At 38.8% G+C, this 22,303-nt stretch overlaps 1 protein-coding gene and 1 long non-coding RNA gene across 5 annotated transcripts in view; both read left to right on the top strand.

The window, feature by feature from the left end:
- Window positions 1-22,303, top strand: part of CPPED1 (calcineurin like phosphoesterase domain containing 1) — a 51,452-nt gene that overhangs the window by 19,033 nt on the left and 10,116 nt on the right. For 2 of the 4 annotated variants that reach the window (XM_035339377.1, XM_035339376.1), the window contains exons 2-3: window positions 3,794-3,884; window positions 11,175-11,597. In XM_035339377.1, the coding sequence (XP_035195268.1) occupies window positions 3,794-3,884; window positions 11,175-11,597 (514 nt within the window). The remainder of the gene's footprint in view (window positions 1-3,793; window positions 3,885-11,174; window positions 11,598-22,303) is intronic. The other 2 variants (XM_035339378.1, XM_035339375.1) reach the window with 1 other exon arrangement.
- LOC118174198 lies at window positions 18,104-22,107 on the top strand. Its single transcript, XR_004754584.1, has 2 exons — window positions 18,104-18,471; window positions 18,920-22,107. It is a non-coding gene; the product is annotated as an uncharacterized LOC118174198 (long non-coding RNA).

The raw sequence follows: 22,303 nt of genomic DNA, 5'->3' as shown, positions 1-22,303 counted from the left end.
TGCAGCTAAATGAGATCAAATTTTAGAGTATGAATGTCTAAATTCTACTTGAGGCAGTTACATTTTTTCCCCATATCTTGCTGTGAAATTTAAATGTGCTAAAAAGAATAGCAGTGTAGCAACAACTGCTGTTTAACCCACCAGCAATCCATGGGCTGAGGCAACACAGAAAATTAGTCTTAAATTTGTAATAGAACTTCAGGCACTGTCAAAAGGAAGGAACAACTGTCTGCTGGTCTTGATGGAGGAAGAGATTTGTGATGTGCACTGGTCATCTGCAGAGGGATGGAACCTTTAGGAACAGCCTTCTGTAGCCTGGTCCATAGGTGCATTACAGCCAGGTACAGGCATATGTTGGCCAGGATTGATGTGAAACCCATACTCCTTTGGGAATGCCATTTCTTAGCTTCCTGTTACCTCCCAGTTTTTTTTTAATGAGGATGTTAATTATCCTAGGCAATTACAGACTGGCTGCATATAGGTTGGTGTAGTTGCCATTGCTACACACAGGCCACCAGCCTTTTGCTAATGTGCTTTATGCTGGCTTCACCAGACCACAATCCTGGCCTACCAGGCTCGTTACCAGCTTGTTGTGGGAACTGGCTGTGTACTGGTGTGCCTGGCTCCCCACTCTCTGACTGCTGCTTCCAAGGTCCCCAACACTTCTAGGACCATCTCACCAGCCAACCAGTGCCCCCCCACTGCGTACAGTGCCGTGAGCATGTGTGCATGTTTATTCCCCTCAAATTCTGCACATTTTTGCTCCTCTGTCACTCTAACTCCCCAATAAAGCCTTAGTGCTTAGCAACTCAATTTGGCTAATTACAATTTTGGGCAGCGCTATGTGCTTTATGTGAAAAGCAAGTAAAACTGCCAGCTACATGTGTCCTTAAAATTATGTACTCCATTCTGTAATCCTGTCTTCCATACAAACAGTGTTTTTTTCCGTATAATAATAGAGGCAATGATATGCACTAAGTTTTCCAAGAGCAGGTGCCAAATGTTAGGATTCTGAGTTCAAATTTAGGCAGCAATTAACGGACATGATTTTCAAATCAGCATTTCTCCATTTGACTTCTGCTTGACAATTTGATGATCAGGACACAAGACGAGCTGGGCGTACTGGCTTTTATACAATCAGTACCTCTTATAAGCCCTGACACGTACGCTGGAGAGAGTGAAGTTATTTACGTTCAGAATAGACAGCTTCAGAGCTGAAGAGCATCAGAGCTGATGGCTCTGTTGTCCAGACAGCGGTATGGCTTCATTTCTGGTTATAATCATTGTAACGTTTTAAGGCATTCCCCCTCCTGAGAGAATTACTAACTTGAGCCTCTTTCCAGGGCCCAGATGTGATGTGTGACTGTTGCAGTTCAGAATATTTCTGTCTTCTGTTTCTGTTAAATATTGAGTCCCTGAATATGTCTTCCTCCAAAACTCCAGTTTTTATAGATAATAAATATTAAAACATAGGCTGCAAACCTCCACCTTAGAGGGTAACTCTAAGAAAACTCTTCAACTTGTTCATTTTTCTAAACCAAGAGGAAAGTACATACCATAAATGGTCCTGGTCAAAGCATTTTCTTTAAAACCAAGATAAAGGTACCTCACTATTGTAAATACTCCAATTTCTCTTACTTCAAAAGCAGCCTTGGGCTTGACTAGGAAAGATTAGTGAATTTTTGGCTTCGGTAGGAGTTGAAGCTTAGTGCCTTACAGGCAGTTCTGCCTGATTTTGGTTTGGAGCCAGTAAAAAGGGGTCGTTGAGATAATACTGAGTTTCATAACTTTTGTTATATTTAATAAAATCTGCAGTCATTTGCATGTGAATGTTCATCCTCCTCTTTAGCAAACATTTCGCATGCATTTAATGTACAAACTTGTAAATTTTTCTCTTGATCTCCTGACATCCCTTCCAGGAGGCAGAGTGCTGCACTCATCCTTTGTTATATCAGATACGAACCATCTTGGTCACATTTCAATATCTGAGTTGTTGGAGATTTGGAGCTCTTTGCTGCTGGTGGCTTTTGTGCACAAGATGTGATACGAATGCAAGGCTGAAATCTGTATGCAAATGCACAAACTGCCATTTATATGTTTGTGAACTGAATAAATTACAGGGAAAGTCAGGTCCCATACAAGTTCTTAATGTTACATACAGCGAATTAGCAAGGCATCATACAAAGGAAGAAATGCCTGATAATGCTTAATATCTTCCTCAAAAAGTGATATTTTTTTTTTTGTAGTAAATTTGGCTGTGAACTGCTTTTGTTATTGCTTTTAAACTACTATTAAATAACCCATTTTGCTAAAACAAAGCAACAATAACGTAATTTAAAAAAAAAAAAAACTCGCCAGATAACTTTAAGCTGCTCTGCCTGCCCTTGAGGGAAGCATGTATATAAGGAGATATTTTATAAAGGCTTAATTTTAATTAAAAATACAGTAATTCTTAAAAGATTTCCCTTCCTCATGTAGAAGGCGAGAGCACAAATGCTGATGTTTGATTTGTTCATATAACAAACACAGAGCTAATTAAAAGAAAAAAAAGTCTACAGAAATAATGCTTAAAATATGGCTCCAGCTTTAAAAATGACTGCAGGCATGTCACCTTTACTATATTTGTCCTTTTTTCCTCCCTTTTCGGAACTGGCTGCTTGGTTTACTAACAAAAGCAAGTTTGTGTGTGGTTTGATTTTTTATTTTTTTTTTAAACTCCCATCAGCCTGGCACAGCTGGGGAGGAGGCAGCTGTGTTCAGCTCTGCCACATGCGGCTTCAGCAAAATTGTCAGCTAAATCCCAATTCCTGAATCTTTGTCAGTGGAGATTTATAATAGAGCACGAAGTAGAAAAGGCACAGATTGACTTTTCAAGTGTGAGGTAGAAGCAGTGGAGTTGAAACGTTTATACTGAAGAAGTTATAGGTTAAAGTTCTATTTGTTGAATATTCAGTAATTTTTTTATAAATACTTCATTGATAACTATTGTGGTTTTTTTTTTTTCTGTACTGTCATCTGAAATTACATGAGCAGTGTTTTTAAGCATGGTCTAATTTTCTGACAGTAGGGTAGCATACACTAAGTTAACTCATTGCATCCATTTCTCTCGCTGTTGCAGCTTAGTGATAACTTTGATATGCTGGGTGTGATGGAGCCCAACCAAAAGGATTCTAGGCTATTTTCTTCTCCAAACCTGTATCCAAACGTCAATTAGTAGTGTAACCCAGTTTCTTAACTGGGTGGGTAGTACAGTATTTGTCAAACATCTAATAGTACCAATTTCAATAAATGTCACTGTGGTTGCATAAATAAACATTTTATAGTAATTATCTGTTTCTAGTAAAACGTAATGGAGCATTCAAAGCCTCCAAGCTGCTTAGTGTGAAATTTAATTTGCTGTAATCAGCCCAAGAGCAGGGAAGCATGAGATATTCTCTGTGCATGGAGAGTATCTGCTCAACAATATGATTTACTCTCATACTGCAAACATACCATAGTCAGAAGAAAGTGTTTAACTTGAGCAAGTATATACTTATTTGTATTTTGGGCCATAATCTGTGGTCTGCTCTGCAGCTGATCTGAGGAATCCTTTTAACCATAACTCTCTGAATGAAAATCTTTGAAACATGATTATTTACACAATTGTCTTAAATCATACACTCTTTCATTGTACTAGATGATATATAACATATTATATATGTGTATGGAAGCATAGTTAGATTTTTCTCCATGTTAGAGTAAAACTTAATCTCTCAAACTCCAACTGTAATTCCTTTTCCTCCTTCTTTCTCAGTCCAGAAAGTTTTCATTTAGCTTAGGAACCTTTGAAAATACATACATGGAGTGGACATCCACAAAGAGTTATTTATTTGGCCTGTTTTATGGTTAATATATCTCTATTTGAATCTCTGTTGTCTCATTTATTTTTTTTCCCTTGGAATTGCATGTGCTATACAGAAGGAGTGAGTTGCACAAAATCGGTTCTTTGGGTTGTGCAGGTATTGTCAGAGCAGATGAACACAACAGGCTTTCTAGCGTAAGCATGAGTGCTTTCTCAAAGGCACATTTCCAGGCTTTTCCACCCCTCTGAACTGGAAAGGATTTTGTTCTTCTTCCTTGGAAGTCAGTGGCAGAAGATCTCGCCCACATCATTTTGACTTGATTAATCAAGCTGAACAAAGCTGTCTTTTCCAAACTGCCAACTCGTACATAGTCAATGAAAAGTTACATGGTTTTAATGAGTAGGCATTGGGCTAAAGCATCCAGTTCCCGTTTGAGGCTCTTCTGCCCATGGCACATTGCCTGCTTCTGCTGTAAGCTCTTCTCTAACATCCCATAGCGAACATGGGTGCAGTGCAAAGACAAAAATGGCAAAGGATTATTTAGGTTAGGAGAGCATTTTCTAAAGAAGAAATGGCTTGTTTAAGCCATTGATTCTGGCTGATATTAACTGCCTTTTTGTTATGCGCTTGCTCTGGTAGCAAAGATGTATTTGTAAGGCTAGACAATGCCTCAGACATCAGGAAAAGCACATTTATTTTTAAGTAATTGTACCCACTTACTAGAAGCATTTCTCAGTTTAACAGTGTGGACAACTTCATTGGACTTAAGGGATTAGTATTTCAAAGAGTTATTTAGTCATGTTGGTAACTACTGAATATGGAGCTGTAAATATTGTGAAAGTCTGAAAAAGCTGTAATATTTCACAGGCCATCATTTGAAGAAAGTGTGAAAGATTAGAATCTTGCTCAGTCTCTTAAAAGTGAACGCTTACTGAAGACAATAATTTTCTACCTTTTGTACTTGTTTTTAGTAAGTTTGTTCTTACAACTTCTGTAACATTGCAGCTTTTTTCTCTGCTTGTCAGGATTTCATCAGTAGCACAAACCCAAAGGCAGTGGTGGCCTGTGCCTGATGGGACAGCTCTGAACAGCTAAGAGATGAGGAAGGGCAGAAGAGCAGATTCGGACTTCAAGGAAGCATAATACTTATTTTCACAGCAGAAGGCAGAACAGTAAACTCCATGAATTAGGTTGTTAAGTGGACACCTGCATGGCTGGAACTCAGAAAAATGTCAGAGTTTGCAGCCGTTACATTTAATGTTGTTCACTGAAACCCAAGGATAAGTTGAGCCCCTAATAGGCAGCCTCTTTCACTTTAGGGGGGTTGTCATTGCTTTAATATAGTAATTGTTAATTATTAGTTAAAACCAGAGTTAAATTTTCTTCCTGTTTCAATGCCCAGAGATATAAAATATATTTAATTTGTGTTTTCATGCAGGGAAGTTCTTTAGCGAGATCCCTTTTTGTGGCTCAGAACAGACTATTACTTGTTTCTAATGTACTGAAAAAATCAGTTGCTTACAGCTGTAGACAAATGGGTATTTCAGTTCCTGCTTTTCAGTGGGAACTAATGAGATGAGGTATTTTGTAAGTTAGATTGAGCAGGCAGTTCGTCCAGGAGTGAGTATATAGTCATATTTACATGATCTTTAAGTGTGTATTAAATGTTTTTTGCATGCCATAAAAATAATGTTTTTAGGCTATTTGAAATTAGAAACATGTATGTCTGAAGAAGAGAGAGGAGGCATTCTGGCTATTACAGCACAGACTAAGCCAGAAAAACCTATTTCAGAATGTGACCATGCTGGGTTTATTAAAATCGATCAGCTTATTCTTGCATGTAATAATTGGCAATGGTACAGTGTATTGCATGACTTCATTATGGCAGATGCTAGAGGGGGGAGAAAAAAAAAAAAAAAAAAAACAGCAATTTAAATTTAAAACAAGAAATAATGAAGAGTACAGACTGAGTAATAGGAACAGCCACTAAGACTGAATTGGATGGCCTGCTAGCTCTTTTCTTTCTATATCAATGTCCTGTGTATTCTATGAAAAGCCTGTAAGATACAGTGTCATTTTGGGATACCATTGGTTTGGGGCCTAGATAACAAGCACAGCAATGGGGCTGTCACTGGGGTCAGCAGAGAGCTGCTGTGAGGGATGCTGTAAGAGCTTAGCTGTAGCCCTGCTAAGCTGGAGTTGACAGCCAGGTGTCGAAAACAGCTATGGAGATGAAAGGCAATCCCATTTTGAACAGGAGGAGACCGCTCTCACAAAGAGAGATAGAGGCAGTGGTTAAATGTGCCTCTGTGAAGGTACTTACAAAAGGAGCATGCTGTGAGTATAGCCTTGGACTCCCCTTTCGTCTTCCCTAGGAAGTTAGGGAATAGTACTAGGGAAAGTCCTCTAAATGTCACGTAAAAGGAGTCAAACAACTGCAGACGGTCATGAAAACCACAAAGGGACAAGCACCTCAAGAAAAGGAGAGTCCAAAATAATCAGATTCTTTGATTAGGTATCTGTGGTGCAAAGATGATACAAAGACAAACTGTAAGGCCCAGGAGAAAACACAAATCTGTCATTGGTTTATAGCAATCGTGTGACTGTTCCCATCAAGAATTATCTGCCTTCTGGTGTCAGTAGTTCTCCTGATTTCATTGTAAGCTACAAAAGGAATGGGTCCAATGCTTTTGTTAATTCAATTTTCATTGGTGATGTTTTGACATTTTGTATTTTGCTTTTATCAGATATAGTTACTATTTCTATTTGATGTTTTGTGTAGTGTTTTAACCTGCAATTTAGCTCTTACCTGCTCTGTGATATTCTGTCTCTTGGGTTAGATGTTAACCAGATTGCAGTTGTCACGTCAGTTCTATTCAAAAGTGTTGCTTGCATAAAAGCTCATAGTTAAACAATTTTCTTTTTAACTTTCTTCTTTTGCTACCTGAAAATTTGCATTTTTCTTTTAAAAGGATGTGTTTGCAACTCCTCAAAGGTTTAGGACACTTGTATGATACAATGGAAGACTGAGACTGAGTAATTCCGAAATCCAGAAAACAATTATGCTACATTTTTACATTTTTTAAATGTAATTTAGAGAGTAATTTTCCCCTTCTGAACAGGTAAAGTAGAGGAAAACAGAGGCCTCTCTGGTGGCTGATAATAAGTAGGCAACAAGAGAAATATAGTACTTGCAACAAAACCTGCAAGTTATGCTACCTCTCTGCATGCTCTCATCCCGCGCCTTGTTACCCTCCCTTAGGTTCTTTCTCCTCACTGTAACCTTCTCTGGTTCACCCATTTCAAAAGTAGATTCAATCGATGCACCACCTTTTGGGGGGGATATTCTCTCAGGTCAGTGAATTTGATAGGTTCACAAAGGAATTCAGCAAATACGAGAATGGTGTGAGGCTGGTGGGTGAGTGCTCCTAGGCAGGAGCCGGGATTTTCATGTTTCGTAGTCAAGGAGTTGATCAATTGGCTGAATCTTTGGTATTCGCCCTAAAAGTGCCTGCACTGGTCCTCAGCCAAGCAAAGGCCTTGCAGAGACTCAGAGACGCCTTAACTCAGTGCAGGCAATGTAAATATGTACGAAGTCACAGTTAGGATCCCGTTTGCCAGACTTCTAGAGCCAGTTGTTAGGTTAAACTTACTACTAGACATTTGGTTGTATTCACCCACGTTGTTTTTCCTGTAGCAAACCATGACACAGTAATGTCTGTGCCAAGATTTGCAAAAGAAGTAGACAAATAGGACTGTTCTGGCTCCTGAGGAAAACCAGCCCCCAAAGGAGCTTTAGAAGCAGCAGCAACATCAGCATCACTTGTTGAGCTGAAGCACTTCTGCCCTGCAGTTACGGGGCTGGTCTGTGCCAAGCAGAACACTGGAAGAGACTTCTCTGTAGGTCGTCAGAAAGAGAAATGTGGTGTCATCGTGTCAGGTTAAGTAACTGACCTCTCTCTGGTGGTGGTCTCTGTGAATTTATGACCAATAGCTTTGATTGTTCAGCAAAAGATATCTAAATACCTCACTGGAATTTCCATCTCTTGAAAAACAGCACAAAATTGGAGGTTCAAGCTGATGCACCCGCAGTTTCCACTCTCCTGTGTCCTCTGGCAGAGGTGGGGTAGTACTTGGGAGTCTTTTTCTCCTAATTCATGTTGGTAAACAAACAGGTGTTAGGTATTTTGAATACCTTGCAGGGTGGGTAAGTGATGATGGTGGTGGAGGTTGCTTTCAGTGAAGGCTTGTCTCAGATACAGAACTGCAGACAGCACACATTGCAGTGCTGCGGTCTGGGGACAAACTGTTTCAAATTGTTTTTATAGCTAGGGCATCCAAAATAAAAATTAAACCCAATACTCTGCTATAGAGGCACGGTCTGGAATACCAAAGTAAACTGCAGCATGGATTATCAGCAAGAGGATTATTTCTTTGGCAGAATAATCTGAATTCTGCTTGTGCTGACTAAAGCCGGCTTCAGCAAAAATGCTTTAGAAGTACATTCTTTCTTGAAATCTGTTCCTCCAGTGCGCGAAGGCAGGTTGCCTTTACTCCTTAAAGCAATGCAAGATAGAGCATTGCAAGTGTACAGGCAAACAGCGACGTAACCTACAGCAGGAAGATGCAGCGCAGCAGAGGCTTTGACATTGCACCTTCATGCTCCTGTTCACATCGCTCAGCCTTCAGAATTGATCAGCTGGGAAGCTGTGGAGAATTACAGGCAACTGCACCAGCACCGGTTCTCACTTTTGTGTTTTTCCTAAAAGCCACACTGTCCTTTATGCGCTATTAATTTGTTTATCTTGGGGCAAGACTGTATTTACAGAGCCTAACATAAAGACAAAATATTGTAGCTTGGGATTTAAAAATGTCACCGCACATGATGCCAGGTTAAAGAGAACAGAAATGAATTTCGGTTCTATCCACCCTGACACTTCCCAAAATTACTTTTTTACACTGCCTCTTGGCATTATATTTTCTTCCAATTTGCCTCCAACCAATCCTCTCTCTAAGCTAAAGAAATATATATTGGCACATAAAAATGTTCTTCATAATCATTGGGATGATTAATTATTATAGCTAGCCCTGTCCCAAAGACTACAGAGACATTGCTCCTCCTTTTCCTACCTTTGTCTCTGAAGGTTTCTCTTCTTTTGAAGTTGTTTTGACCTTCTACCAAGAAAAGGTCAAGCCAGAATGTAATTGTCCTGAAATAATCTTTACTTAGTATGATTTCCTAGACTCTTTGGACAGAGACCTTGTTTTCCATTTTGAGCAATCTGTTTTCTGCAATAAAACACTGAATATGTCTCCCTGTTGCTATAGAAATAATATTGCATTAAATGAGGGAACCAGTGCCCTGCTGTCGACAAATCTAATCTAAGTGTTAGTCTCTGGAGCTTGAATTTCACCACTGGGAAGACATATACATAATTCTACAAATTATTTCTGTAACTTATGCATAAATGTCTTTATACTCTGAAACTGTTAGCTAAATTTCCCAAAGTGATAGCGTGTACATTAGCATGGTGTAGTGTGTTTACATATCTCTTAATAGAGCCTTCCCCCTCGCCTTTTCCCCACCTCCCTCCCACATGGAATACATTTTTGTATTTATAGCTTGAAATTTCCAGCTCTTCACTTGGGAAGGCAAGGAGGGGCAGGGCAAGCAGCTTTTTCACTGGGCCTCCTGCCCCATGGGCAACAAAGTACGTCAGATTTATTTTATGGTTTGTTTTAAATCCAGCTCCTCCATGTAACAGGTCCTGTTTTTTCATATTTGCCTTGTTCATTTCTAGGAGTAATAAGGATTTTCCAGAACTGGAAGGATGGCCCAAACTGACCATGCTCCTGGTACATGAACAAGCCCTACAAACCTACCCGCCACCCTCTACTTTCTAGATACTGTCTAGTGCTGTATGTCCAGCATTTCCAAGTTACTCAGAGATTTTGCTATGATAATGTTCTGCCTGGTCCTGCAGTTAAAGATGAGCGCTATGGATTGTCTTGCTTTGAACTGGCACACCACTTATCAAATCTCACACCTGTCTTTATATTTATATGAATATGTTGGTTTTCAGTACTTTTCTCAAACCGTAAGATTCCAGTAGCAGCAATAAGGTGTATGGTTTATGGGGTATAGGAAAGGAATCGAAATACTAGTAAGAGTTACCAAGGGTCAGTGTTTGGAAACATACTAATTGCAAGGATTTTCAAGAAAAGTGGATTAAAAAAAAATCTCGTCTCCTATTTATATGAATGGAGTCCCCGTAATACATTTCTGCATATAATATACATGCGTAGTTACAAAAATAGAATGCGGCCTAAAAATACATGATAATCGATTTGCATGGACTTGTACCCAAACCTATATTATATTTCTGATTTCAGAGTTCTTGTGAAAATCCTGTTAAAATTTCTTGGTTAACAAATTCTGTTACTATTTGTGAAATAAGCCCATGTTAGACTGTATTGCAGGGCAAAATGCACTTTATAAATGTGCAATTTAATTCATGAAAAGTAGACATATCAGTGACCTCTGTGATTAAAGATTACTCTTTAGAAAACTGAAAAATCTGTCATCATTAGAATAACTAAAAAAAAAAAAAAAAAACTTTTACATTTGTTTAGTGATTGTAAATTAATTAAACCTGCCTAGGGAAGGACAAATTTCAGAAAACCAGAAAAGTAAACGTCTGGGTATGCATATTAATGTAAAAATGAGATGAAGGAAAAACTAGCAAAGTACACAATTGCCTTTCTTTGAAATTAATGCTATGCTTATTATTAAAGTGGACTCATCATATAAACAAGTCACCACAAGACACTAATTACATTTTTGCTGTTAAAGTAGTTCTTGTAATGAAAAAAAGACTTAATTCCTTTGCACTGACATATAAAATATAAACCAGATTTAAAGCCTGGTTTTTATCCTTGTTTAAAGCTGACTTGTACCATCCAATGTGGCTGCATTTTTCACCAGATTGCCAGTCTATAGATGACAAGAATTGGACCCCAAAGCTTTTGGTGCAAAAAACTGACTTTTAGATCACCTACTGCTGCACTGTCTGTTGGTTCCTATCCAGAGCCTCACTTAATGAGAATTTCAGAAAAGGCTGAGTACTTGATAAGCAGGAGGGAAGGGATTTTCTGGACATACCATATTAAAGTGAAGACATAGTCTATGTTCCTGCGTATTACCATGATCACAAATCTAATACAAAATATTTCTTACTATATGTGGTATTTCCATTATCTAAAACAAACAATGAAATTAGGAAAAGCTAGCATAAACAATAAAACTTCTTTGTTTGCTTGTTTTTTCTATAGGATCTCAGTGGAGAAAGGACCAAGAGCGAGATTTAAAGAACGTTTTGAAGAACACGGACCAGGATATCCCATTGGTATTTGTCAGTGGAAATCATGATATTGGCAATACTCCAACAAGAGAAACAATAGATGATTATTGCAAAAGCTGGGGAGATGACTACTTCAGCTTTTGGGTTGGAGGTGTTTTCTTTCTTGTGCTAAATTCTCAGTTGTACTTCGATTCTTCCAAATGCCCAGAGTTAAAGCAAGCCCAGGATGTGTGGCTTAATGAGCAGCTGGCTGTTGCCGAAAAACATAAATGCAAGCATATTGTAGTATTTCAGCACATCCCTCTGTTTCTGAGAGAACCCGATGAAGACCATGATTATTTCAACTTGGAAAAAATGGTTCGTCAAGAGATAATGGAAAAGTTTCATAAAGCAGGTATTTTCTTGAATTTTCCTCTCTGAATTTTTGTTTCCAGTTGTTAATCATTATGCTGCCAGAAAAAATAAATTTAACTTACGTGGTACTGTTTTCAAGGAATTTTAGATTTAGATTATAAGCCTCATTGTTCCTCTTAGGTCAAAATTATCAACTGAATCTAATCACCTCTCAAATGCAGCAAAAGAAATTTAAAACTTTGAGTGAAAAGTAAAGAACTGAAAGTGAAAAACTCTTTAAAACAACAAGGATTCCATTTTGCAATTGCCGGTATATACAAGACAACCTGAATTTTTCCTGCTGAAGGAATAGAAGATCAGGTATTGCCATAGGAGAAAAATACAGAATTTATTTTGAATAAAACAGAGAAACAGAATTCAGAATTACCTTGGAGGTTTTCTCCCACACTGAGCCAATTTTAAACCAAGAGTGTAATGTGCTCCAGATTTATTCAGTGTTAAAAAGAGTCTTGCTCTGCTAAGATCCATCCTTTGTTTATCCATCCTAATAGGGGCCATTTCTGGGATGAAAGGCAGGTGGAACACACTTTGAACGAGAATATTGTACCAAATCCCTTAGCTTTGTTTGATGAAACTTGAATGCCGTGGAGACAGATACAGTACACAGCTACTCCTCCATGCTGTTCCCATTGTTTCCTGTTAATTGCTTTCATGTTCCTGGAGTGTGCTAGTCCCTCAAAATTTCCTGCCAGCCTGCCATCACTGCATCAGTGTCATTTTCTCTGTATCTATAAAAAAAATACGTTATTTGGATTACTGAACAATGGAAATTGCTTATGATATTGTTCGTAATTTACCATATAATCGTTAAGCCAAGACTCATCCAAAGCCAGCCTAATTTCCAAGCTCTGAATCTCCTCCTGTTTCCAATCAGTAGGGCCAAAATTTTTAATGATCTGAGGGCTCTCCAGGGGACTGACATATTTGCAGATTCAAGTTTTACAATATTTTTTTTCCCCTAAGGAGACATGCTGAGCATACTTCATAATATCTTAATACAAAATATAAAGATACTGGTTTTGGACATGAGGAGGATTTTGGTTAAGACGTTTGGTTTTATTGGAACAGAAGGGAGATCTTGTTTTCTTTATTTAAAGAAAAACAGCAGAATTGTGTGCTTAAATATGGAATGAAACTGATAAAAAGAAGGAAGAAAGAGGTAAGAAGTTAACATAAGTTGAAATATGTGTGTGTATAAGGCAGGCACGTATGTTACTTCCATCTTGAACCATGAACCTGTACCTTTTACCTTTTTTCCGTGCTTCGTTTCACACGGTTTTTTTTAGGGTTTAGTGATGTTGTGTTTTAAAGTGCTCAGGGCAATGGCTCTTAAGGCGTTACTCCCAAATCTTTCATAATGTTAATAAAAGTGGCAAATAGAAGGAAGCCATACAGTAAGAAAATAATCACTCCATGATAGTTGCTCATTTAACTCATGTATTTTCATTGCAAGTTTGAAAATAGAAAACATACAGGTTTGCATGCAACATTTTTGCTTAGACAAGTTTTGCCTGACAGGTAGGAGCCCAAAATTTAATATAACATATTTGTGCTTTTTCTTTCTCCAACTTTTCCTATGAAAAAGAAAAATGTACCTACCTGATTATGGTCTTTTTGTCTGTTCATTTTTGTGCTACTGATAATATAGTGGGAAATATTTCTATTGGAAAGTTGGGCAGCTGAATGCTTATGTACTGTTGGCTAAAAACACATCCTAGCCCATTAGAGAGCATGTTAGCAGCAGGATGCTGCCATGCAGGCATGTCCCAGTAAAGGAGCATTAGGGTGGAAACCAGAGCAGTTCTGTTCTAGAGTTTTCTGACATCCAGATGGTTTGCTAACATTTCACAACACTCAGCACTGGGAATATAATTAATCAGAAGAGAAATTATGCAAAATGTTATCACTGTAACATTTATCATTGTTAAGTTATCATGCTTCTTACAGGGGTATTTCAGACTCTTTCTCCTAATGAGTATCCAGGGGGTTAATCAAAAGTCAAAACTTTTTTCAGACAACTCACGGAGGCTTCAAGGGAGAGGGAAGAATGAATGGGAAGCCAGGAACACAAGACAACTCCCGCAAAAAAAATCTGAACTTTTTTTGTGTGAACATCCCATGCATTCCTTCCCTCCCTCATTTCCCACTGTGCCCCTTGCTCCCACCCAAAAATCCTCCCCAAATGGCCTGTTGTTTGATTCCTTCATGAATATGTTAATACATTGATCTTCTTGCTGTTTTAGACAACACTGAGGCAATAAGTAACATTTGCAATCCAATAATCAAACGTGCTAATTAAACGAATACAGAGAGCAAGCAGCTCAGTGTTACTTGGAGTGCTGGGAAAAATGAGCTGCATCAAAAGTTGGCTCAGAGTTTCCTTAGTAACGGGTGCATTTGGCTTCCATTTTATTATTCCTTTGAAGAACGGTCTTTGTAAGACCACAGAATGTTATCAGTCGATTACAAAAAGGCAGTTAGCATGGTAGGACATGAAATTGGTTTCTCCCAGTTCACTTCATATATTATGGAGGATTAAAACACAAAATATTGATAACGAAACCCCAACCTACTTTGCATTTATTGGGGTTTTTGTTTTGTTTTATGACTTGCTGTTTAAGAAGGCTAACCCTTATAGCACATAATTGAGAAGTATGATACAGCTTTTTATTCTGGAAAAGGCAAGGCTGCCTTTATAATGAGTCCCTCGCTATTCTCCTTCCCCTGGCCTGACACCAGCCCGTCCTTTCTGCTTTCTCGTTCTCCATCCCTCCCTTTGCATCCTGGCATGATGCTGTCTTGCAGTGTTTCCAACCACTCTGAAGGATTGTTGTGTAATTACAAAAAAAAAATCAGTACAATCAATGCAATGTGCGTCTTCTAGGGCTTGCTGGTTTTGGAAATGCAAGGTTAGTAGATGGGCATTGTATTTCTGTTGTTTATGACCCAGGATCAGACCTGGAGCTATCCCCGTTTCCTCACTTACACTTTTCATGTTCATAGTGTCAAACCTGAAGCCATAATGCATCTGGTTAGAAAGAGAGAGAGAGACAGGAAAGGAAATAAAATCTAAGGATCTCAGTCTTTTTGAAACCAAGAAAGTCGTATGGATTTTTATAGGAAATAAAATGATACTTAAAGGATGGACGGTAGCATTGCACAGGTTCTTCAGAGTGAGGTATGCAACTTCAGAAAATGATTATTTTAAATCCTGAGCCCAAATCTTGTATAGTTACTCTCTTCTGACCGCTTACATATTACAGAATGTTTTTGGTTTAAGTATCTGCTTATTACAAGCAGAGATAAAAGACTAGCTGTAGAGGCTACATCTGGTATAAAGTACTGAATTACATTTCTCACATTAAAAGTGTCCTTAACAGTTGGGCTAATTAAAGATAAAATCATGTCCTTATGATAAATATTTATAAATTGAAAATCTGGCACTTGTAAATATGTATTACTACTATGCAAAGTTAAACCATACTTGTAAGCTGCATGGCTAAGAAATCTTTCGAGTCCCATTTTTCTTCAAATGCATTATAACAACCATTGTCCATGAAAAAGCAATTTCAGTGACAGTGAAAGTCAACTCAGTTGACAACATAATTTATCATTTAAGTGAGAATATGTTTCTGGAAGCATGTTTGTGTAATGTTTAGCCCCAGTTGGTAAGATTTGTGTCCTGTCTGTGCAGAAGCTAAGTACAGGAAAAAAAGCCTGTGTGTGAGTACTGGGGATGAGCTGAGCTAACATCCTTGGTGGTGAGGTCTGCTCTGCTGCATGAATTGCATATTCAGCTTTTAAGAATTTTATAGCAATGATATAAATAGGTTTGCGTGTAGCTTTGAAGGGAAAAAAGGAAATCTAGGTGGTGGTCTAGCCCAAAATCTGGCCTGTGTGTCATGTTTCTTTGATAAACATTAGAAATTAGTTTTTAAATAAGCAGTTTATGCAGTAGAAGGCATACTTTGTCTTACAGATCTCATTCAATTATAATTTTATTAGGCTTTACAGACTTTTTCTGTGACCAGAAGAAGATGGGTATTTTTGCTGAGCTATGGACAATCTTTTAAAGACTTTATCCTGAGAACCATCACCAACACACTGTAATTTCTAAGGAAACTTAACACAAGAAGGACCATACTGAAGTGAAATATTTAAGCAGATGTCTGAATAGCTTTAAGACCTTTGTCAAATAAAACTTAAATTACTAGCTGATTCTTCACCAACAAAGTTGATAAAATAATTAGTGGTTCAGAGTGCTATGAAGAATACAGGTGGTATATTAGGCGAGAGACTTAGGAGTCTGAGAGAGAATCACAAGATAATAGATATAAAATAATAGAAGGAAAATCTCTGCAGCATCCGGCTTTTTTAATTAAAAAGTTCTAAATTCATCAAGATGACTTCAAAGCAATTTTTCAGATGTGGTACAAAGCACTTAAATTCATACATACAGGAAAAAGTAACAGTCTAACTTTATTAAATGTCTTTTTGTCATTTTATTTGTGACTGCAGGTGCTGTAAGTTCTAACACCTTCACTCATTAAGAGAGTGTAATACCTACCTGCTCCTCTTAGAATGTTTTGACAGGAGAGTGGTATTAAAGGGAGAAGCAGCTCTCTCTGAACATCCACAGCTGAGATATATTTGAGTACAAAATTAAAGCACGGAGTGCTGAAAGCTGTTGTTTCTAAAATTTACCAAACAACATATGTTATGTTTCATTATTTTCTTTGTTGTGTAATCAAAGTTGACAAGGGAGTAATATTTTCTTCTTCGTGCCATTGAGACCTTGATTTTGGCAAAGCTCATACACCAAGTGAGTAATCTCAGTGCTCATGCGTTGCTTTGTCAGTATTTAGGATAATTTAGATTTAAATACTCTCAACTTCAGCGTTTAGCTCAAACTCTTTCAACCTTGAAATTATGTGCTCATGGTACAGGTAGAGTAACCAGTTTCAATCTCTTTTGTGTATCTGTGTAAGAACGGTGGTTTTCAAGACTGCTCCTTGAGTATAAGAATATAGTGTAGCACATAGACAAACAGAAACATATTTTTTTTTCTGAAATTTAGCAGTGAGATGCTGCAAATACAATTATTTAGCATACTCCATAATGAGAGATCAGGTAATGTTTGTTCTTTGATAAATTTTTGACGTCTGTTTTCTCCATTGGGCTGTAGTTTTGGTTACCTGCTTTTCACTCCTCAGAGCACACGGCAAGCCAGGATCATCTGGGCTTTGTATCAGATCTTTTAGAAAGCTTCATTTTCAAATGGAAAATGTAGCAAAACCAAGAAATAAATTCCACCGAAAGGTCACAAGAGGCATTCACAAAGATAAACCTGAAGTGCAGAGTGACCTTCTACAGAGAGCAGCTCTAACGGCTTATTTAGAGCTGCAGTCTTGTTAGGTGATCTGGAGTCACCCTCTGGCTGTGCCTGCTGCCTCTCCTCTGGTTATATAGGAAAAACAAGCGTGACTAAGGTCCTCCTCTGTATAGCTGCATTCAGTGGTGTCCTATAAAAAATCACTTTTGTCATAGATAGACGATGCGGGCTAATAGCTTGTCTCCCACTTACATAGACCCACGGATTTCACCAGTTGCATCAAGCTCTGGATTTTTTTATTCTGTAAAGTGGATTTAAGTAAGTTTTCCTGCACATTTCTAGGGTCATGTTTGCTAACAACAGACAGCAGTGTGGTATTTTTTTTATTAAGATGCTTGTGTTGCTGAGCTATAATTCTAATTACACAACACTTCTGATGAAGAAGGTAGGATAATACAGAGCTTATAAAGTCTGCACAGAATAATTCTATAATGGTTATTTAAGGTTGATTCAAATGGTGATGGTTGATTTAAGGTGTTCCCTGACACCTACCAGTGGGAATATTTCCTTTTACTGGAGCTCCACTGTAGGGAACTGACTGGATTTTTTGGAGAGCAGGGTCTGAGAACTGCCTGAGCACTGAACAGTCCTGTTAGCACTGCTGTGACTGATGCTTTCACATCTTTGTTTGCTTCTGTAACACCTGCTTGGCAGATGGGGTGATGTGAACACTTCTCAAATTGCAATGAGATAAAAATCAATTTAATTCCACAAGAGAGATTTTGTTTACAAAGACTACTAAATATTATCATTTGCTTTGTAGCACTGAAGTCTTGAAAAAATGATATACACCACCTGCCCAGGGGAGAGGAAAAAGGTACAGCAAAAAGTGCCTATGGTTAATGTGTGCTCTTGTAGGGAAACTGAAAGAACATCATTTTGGAGTGCAAAATTGTTCTGAGAACAGGTATTACTGTTGAACCGACCACACTGTTCAGCACTCTAAAAAGCTGCTGTATGCCGCAAGTGAAAGGAAGGAAAAAATGCCAGTTTGTTCCTGATGCTCTAGGGGAGGTGCTCAGGATCAATTTATCCTTGTGACTTAAATCGTTGTATTTGCCCAGAAACATTGCCTTTTTTAAAAAGTTAAGATATCTACACATGGAGTCTCTTACAGTAGCATCTCCCTGTGCCTGGATAATACTTGATTTTGTTCTCCTGCCCATGACAACTCTGAAAGGGTACCGAAGAGTCTTGATAACATTCAGGTTTTTCACTGAGTGTAGTTGTTTCCATACAGAACTGCTTCTCCATCTGTTTGCTTCCATTTTGGCTCTAGCGCTGTTCCTGTCTAGCCCCTGCAGTTTCAGGGACAAATACGTATAGGTTCAGTTTTTCCCAGTATATACCCTGTCTTCAATTTTTGAGCAAGAGGTTTGGCCTGCGAAGCTTGCGATTTTTAAATAAGCATAATTCTATTTAAACTTAGTTTTATCATTAAACTTAATAGCTAACGTAACACGTCTCCGTGTTTCTGGAGAACAAGTCTTACGAGGAGCGGCTGAGGGAGCTGGGACTGTTTAGCCTGGAGAAGAGGAGGCTCAGGGGAGACCTTATTGCACTCTACAGGTACCTGAAGGGAGGCTGTAGCGAGGTGGCGGTTGGTCTATTCTCCCACGTGCCTGGGGACAGGACGAGGGGGAATGGGCTAAAGTTGTGCCAGGGGAGGTTTAGGTTGGATATTAGGAAGAACTTCTTTACTGAACGGGTTGTTAGTCACTTGGAATATAGGCTGCCCAGGAAAGTGGTGGAGTCACCATCCCTGGAGGTCTTGAAAAGACGTTTAGATGTAGAGCTTAGGGATATGGTTTAGTAGAGGATTTGTTGGCGTTGGGTCGGAGGTTGGACTCGGTCATCTTGAAGGTCTCTTCCAACCTGAACTATTCCGTGATTCTGTGATTCTGTAACAGCGGAGTAACTAGACCAGAATGATGGTCCCTGTTGCCCACTCCTCTGCTGCTCCTTCTCAAGCCCTATAGCACAGGACAGCAAAGTGCATAATGATACTTCTTCCAAGTATTCTTCCAATCTCCAACCATTTTTCTTTTAGGGACTTACTGAATCATTAGTTTTATCAATACGGTGCTATTTAGGGGCTCTTCTGTGGATTTGTTGAGTTGACTTTTGAAAACTCTCAGCTTTCACAGTGGAAAGGAGTTTCCCATTTCACAGCTGGTGCTCTGTGAAGAAATGCCTCCTCTTGTTTGCTTTGAACTTCACCTGCAGTCTGTTCTGGGAGCCATAAATCCGTAAACGAAATGCAGTGAACATGGGTTCGTGTCTGGAGTTATTTTAAAAAATTGTTCATTAATCAGCACTTAAAGGGTGGTAATCTGGACCACGCGATAAATTTTGTTGCCCAGTCAGAACAGAACTACTTTTTTTCCTGAAATCTCTACAGAGTGCAAGGGAGGAGAAGAAAGGTCTGTACTGTACTCATTACATATTTATTATGTCATTCATATTCCACTAATTTAGCCTCCTCATTCTCTTACAGTCTCATTTGCTTTTGCTGAGAAAAGCATTTATTTAATTGAAGGCTCAGTCTAAATAAAGCATGCTACTGATTGCTTATGCTGATTATTCCAGGCATTCTCTTCCTAATTTGGAAAATCTGCTTGCTTTTCTTTGATTTATTTTTATATTAGTAATTTTCTTCCTATATTTTTACACCGTCCATAGTGCTGGGTTGAGCAGTTTGATTTCCAACTGAGACTAGGCCAGTTGCGTTTTGGGCACAGAAAACCTGCTTCAGAATGGTCTTTGTATGTTAGGAACTAGAGTTGGAAAACAACTTCTTCTGAATTCAGGGTTTTTTGGAAGCAAGCCATGGAAGTGTGTGTAATTACAGAAATTAGATTCAGACACCCCTGGAATTTAAACTAGTTCAAGTCTGAATTCCAGCCCAGTATCCAGGTTGTGTGAGAAAATTTGTTTTCTAGGTGCACATATCTTTATGAAATTATATTTAGTATTTCAAGATAAATGTGCGAGCATCATTTTCCATCCTGCTTTAGCTGATTTGGATCATTGCAATAAATGCATCTAGATTTCCTTTGAGACTGGGACTCAGTTTGTATTTCTGGAATTAACTTGAACTAACAAACATCCAATTTTCAAGAAGTTAGGAAAACAGATGTACTTACAAAATCATACTGTTGCATTGAGATTTTTTCCCTCTTTGCTACCCAGGCTTTCATACATCATGCTAGTCTGTGCTATCACATCAGATCTCATTAATAGTGTTCTGTGCAATGTTCTGCTATACTTCATTTATTCCTATAAGCCGTTGAGCTCTACCACTGTAAGAGCTCAGACTACCAGCAGCTGGAGACTTTTGGCAACATTCATGACTTGGTACAGGAAATCTTGACAGTAAAAATAAGTCATTTTTATTGAAATACTGCTCCATGGGAAGACAATTGAAGCTTGTGACAATACTTCAACAGTGCCAGCTTTCAGAGAGGTCTTCCAAAAATCTTCTTGTTTTTTAAATCGGGATGTTTGAAAGCACGTTCATCCTGTCCATGCTGACTGTCATCTGCTGGGCTCTGGTGCCACGTTATCCCCAGTGGCCCCAAACTAACAAGTACCTGGCTGCCTAATGGTGACTTCTCCTGCAGGGAGAGGGACATGGCCACCCTCTCACTCCCATGTGAAACCCTTGGTTTCAAACACGATTGTCACATAGCCTTGTAGTGCTCTTTCCCCTCGCTCTTGCCTTTATGGGGAAGGAGAGAAGACCATCCACTGTATGTCTAATGAAATATGATAAAAGAATGCTGAGAAAAAAAATATACATTACAGTTCATTGGCATAATGTTAAGGAATGTATCTGCTGTCTGTTTAATAAAGCAAAAATAGGTCATGGTGAGCATTTCACTTTACAAATAGAGACATTTTATGATTTAACTATTCCTTGAACTGAAAGGTTGGTCAAAGGAGAGATTGAAAAAGATGGAGTTGTCTGTTGGGCCTCTAGGAAAAGGTGGGCCATGGTCCCCTTCCCTCCCTGCCCCACGTGGAGTTGGAAACAAACCCAGTCTTCTGTGTCCCTGCATTATTCTACACTGCAGAATACAAGAGCAGTGCAGTAACAAGGAAGAGAGGGAAGTCTGGGGGCTGTGGGACTGCAACCCAACAATAAGCTGCGACCGGGACATAATCACTCTCATAGGAATTACACATGACACACAGCTAAATGCCTTTGTTCTCTTACAGTGCAATTATGTCAAAATCTTGCTGACCCCTTTTCCCTGGTGCTGCAGAACTGTTGTTTGGAAGGATTTCTCAGAGTGATAAAGTACAATTTGTGGGAAGAAGATGCTGTACTTTTAAAATTCTTTAAAATAGCCTGAGCTTCTCCTGCTAACCAACTGCCTTCTGCATGATATCCACCATGTAATGAACCATTTTCTCATCTGATTCTTGTCAGAAGTAAAATCGACAGCATGCTAATGACAGTGACATAGCTAAAGTTTCCTTTGAAGTTTTCCAAAATTTTTTACTATCACAAGGTGGAAAATATTTCAGTTAGGACTCCATTCCTTTCAGAACGATACTCTGCTCAGGTCATGTGGGGACTTAAATGGTGGTCATCAAGAATAGCCTCTTCCAAATCAGAGCTGCTGCACTGTGTGAAGACCTGACAGCTGTATTTATTGAGTCACCCCTGGGCCCGGTTGGCCAGGTCATCCCTTTCTGTACCAATATTTTCTGTGAAGCAACCAAAGCAAATTTCAGATACTCATTTGGATCTGTTTCCCCGGAATGCCAATCAGTCAACTTAACCGTATCCATTACACCATCCCTGTAGGAAAAGCCTTTGTAATGCAACCTGCTGTTCTAGTTCACAAAGCTTGAAGAGAGAACTATGAGAAAAAGAGAAAATGGGAAATGCCAATAATACTTGTCAGTCTTACCAGAGCTTTGAACACGGATCAACAAGAGCTTGCTGAAGCTCTTGTAATGACTGCTTACGTGATGTGTTGGCTTTAGAAAGCAGACGCTGGAAATAATGGGAGAGAAAAAATCTTCAGAGGAACTTTTGGAATTTTCTGTTGAGAACTGTGTGTAGTAGAAACCACAAACAGAGTATGAAGCAAAGTACAAAGGGACTTGTCCTTTAAAGCACAAGTCTGCATGCAAATGACCATACAGATAGCATCGAAAGCAGCATGCCCAGTTATATAAGCTATTAATTAATTTCCTTGCCCTTCACCGCTTGCCTTAGTTTATCCACGGTGTAGCTTTACAACCGGAGGGAATGGGTGAAGTGACACAATGCAGGGTTT

This window comes from Oxyura jamaicensis, chromosome 14 (genome assembly GCF_011077185.1).
Source record: "Oxyura jamaicensis isolate SHBP4307 breed ruddy duck chromosome 14, BPBGC_Ojam_1.0, whole genome shotgun sequence".
In the NCBI taxonomy this organism is placed as follows: domain Eukaryota; kingdom Metazoa; phylum Chordata; class Aves; order Anseriformes; family Anatidae; genus Oxyura; species Oxyura jamaicensis.
The sequence above is the reverse complement of the archived record's forward strand: the minus strand, read 5'-3'. Positions and strand labels throughout refer to the sequence as shown.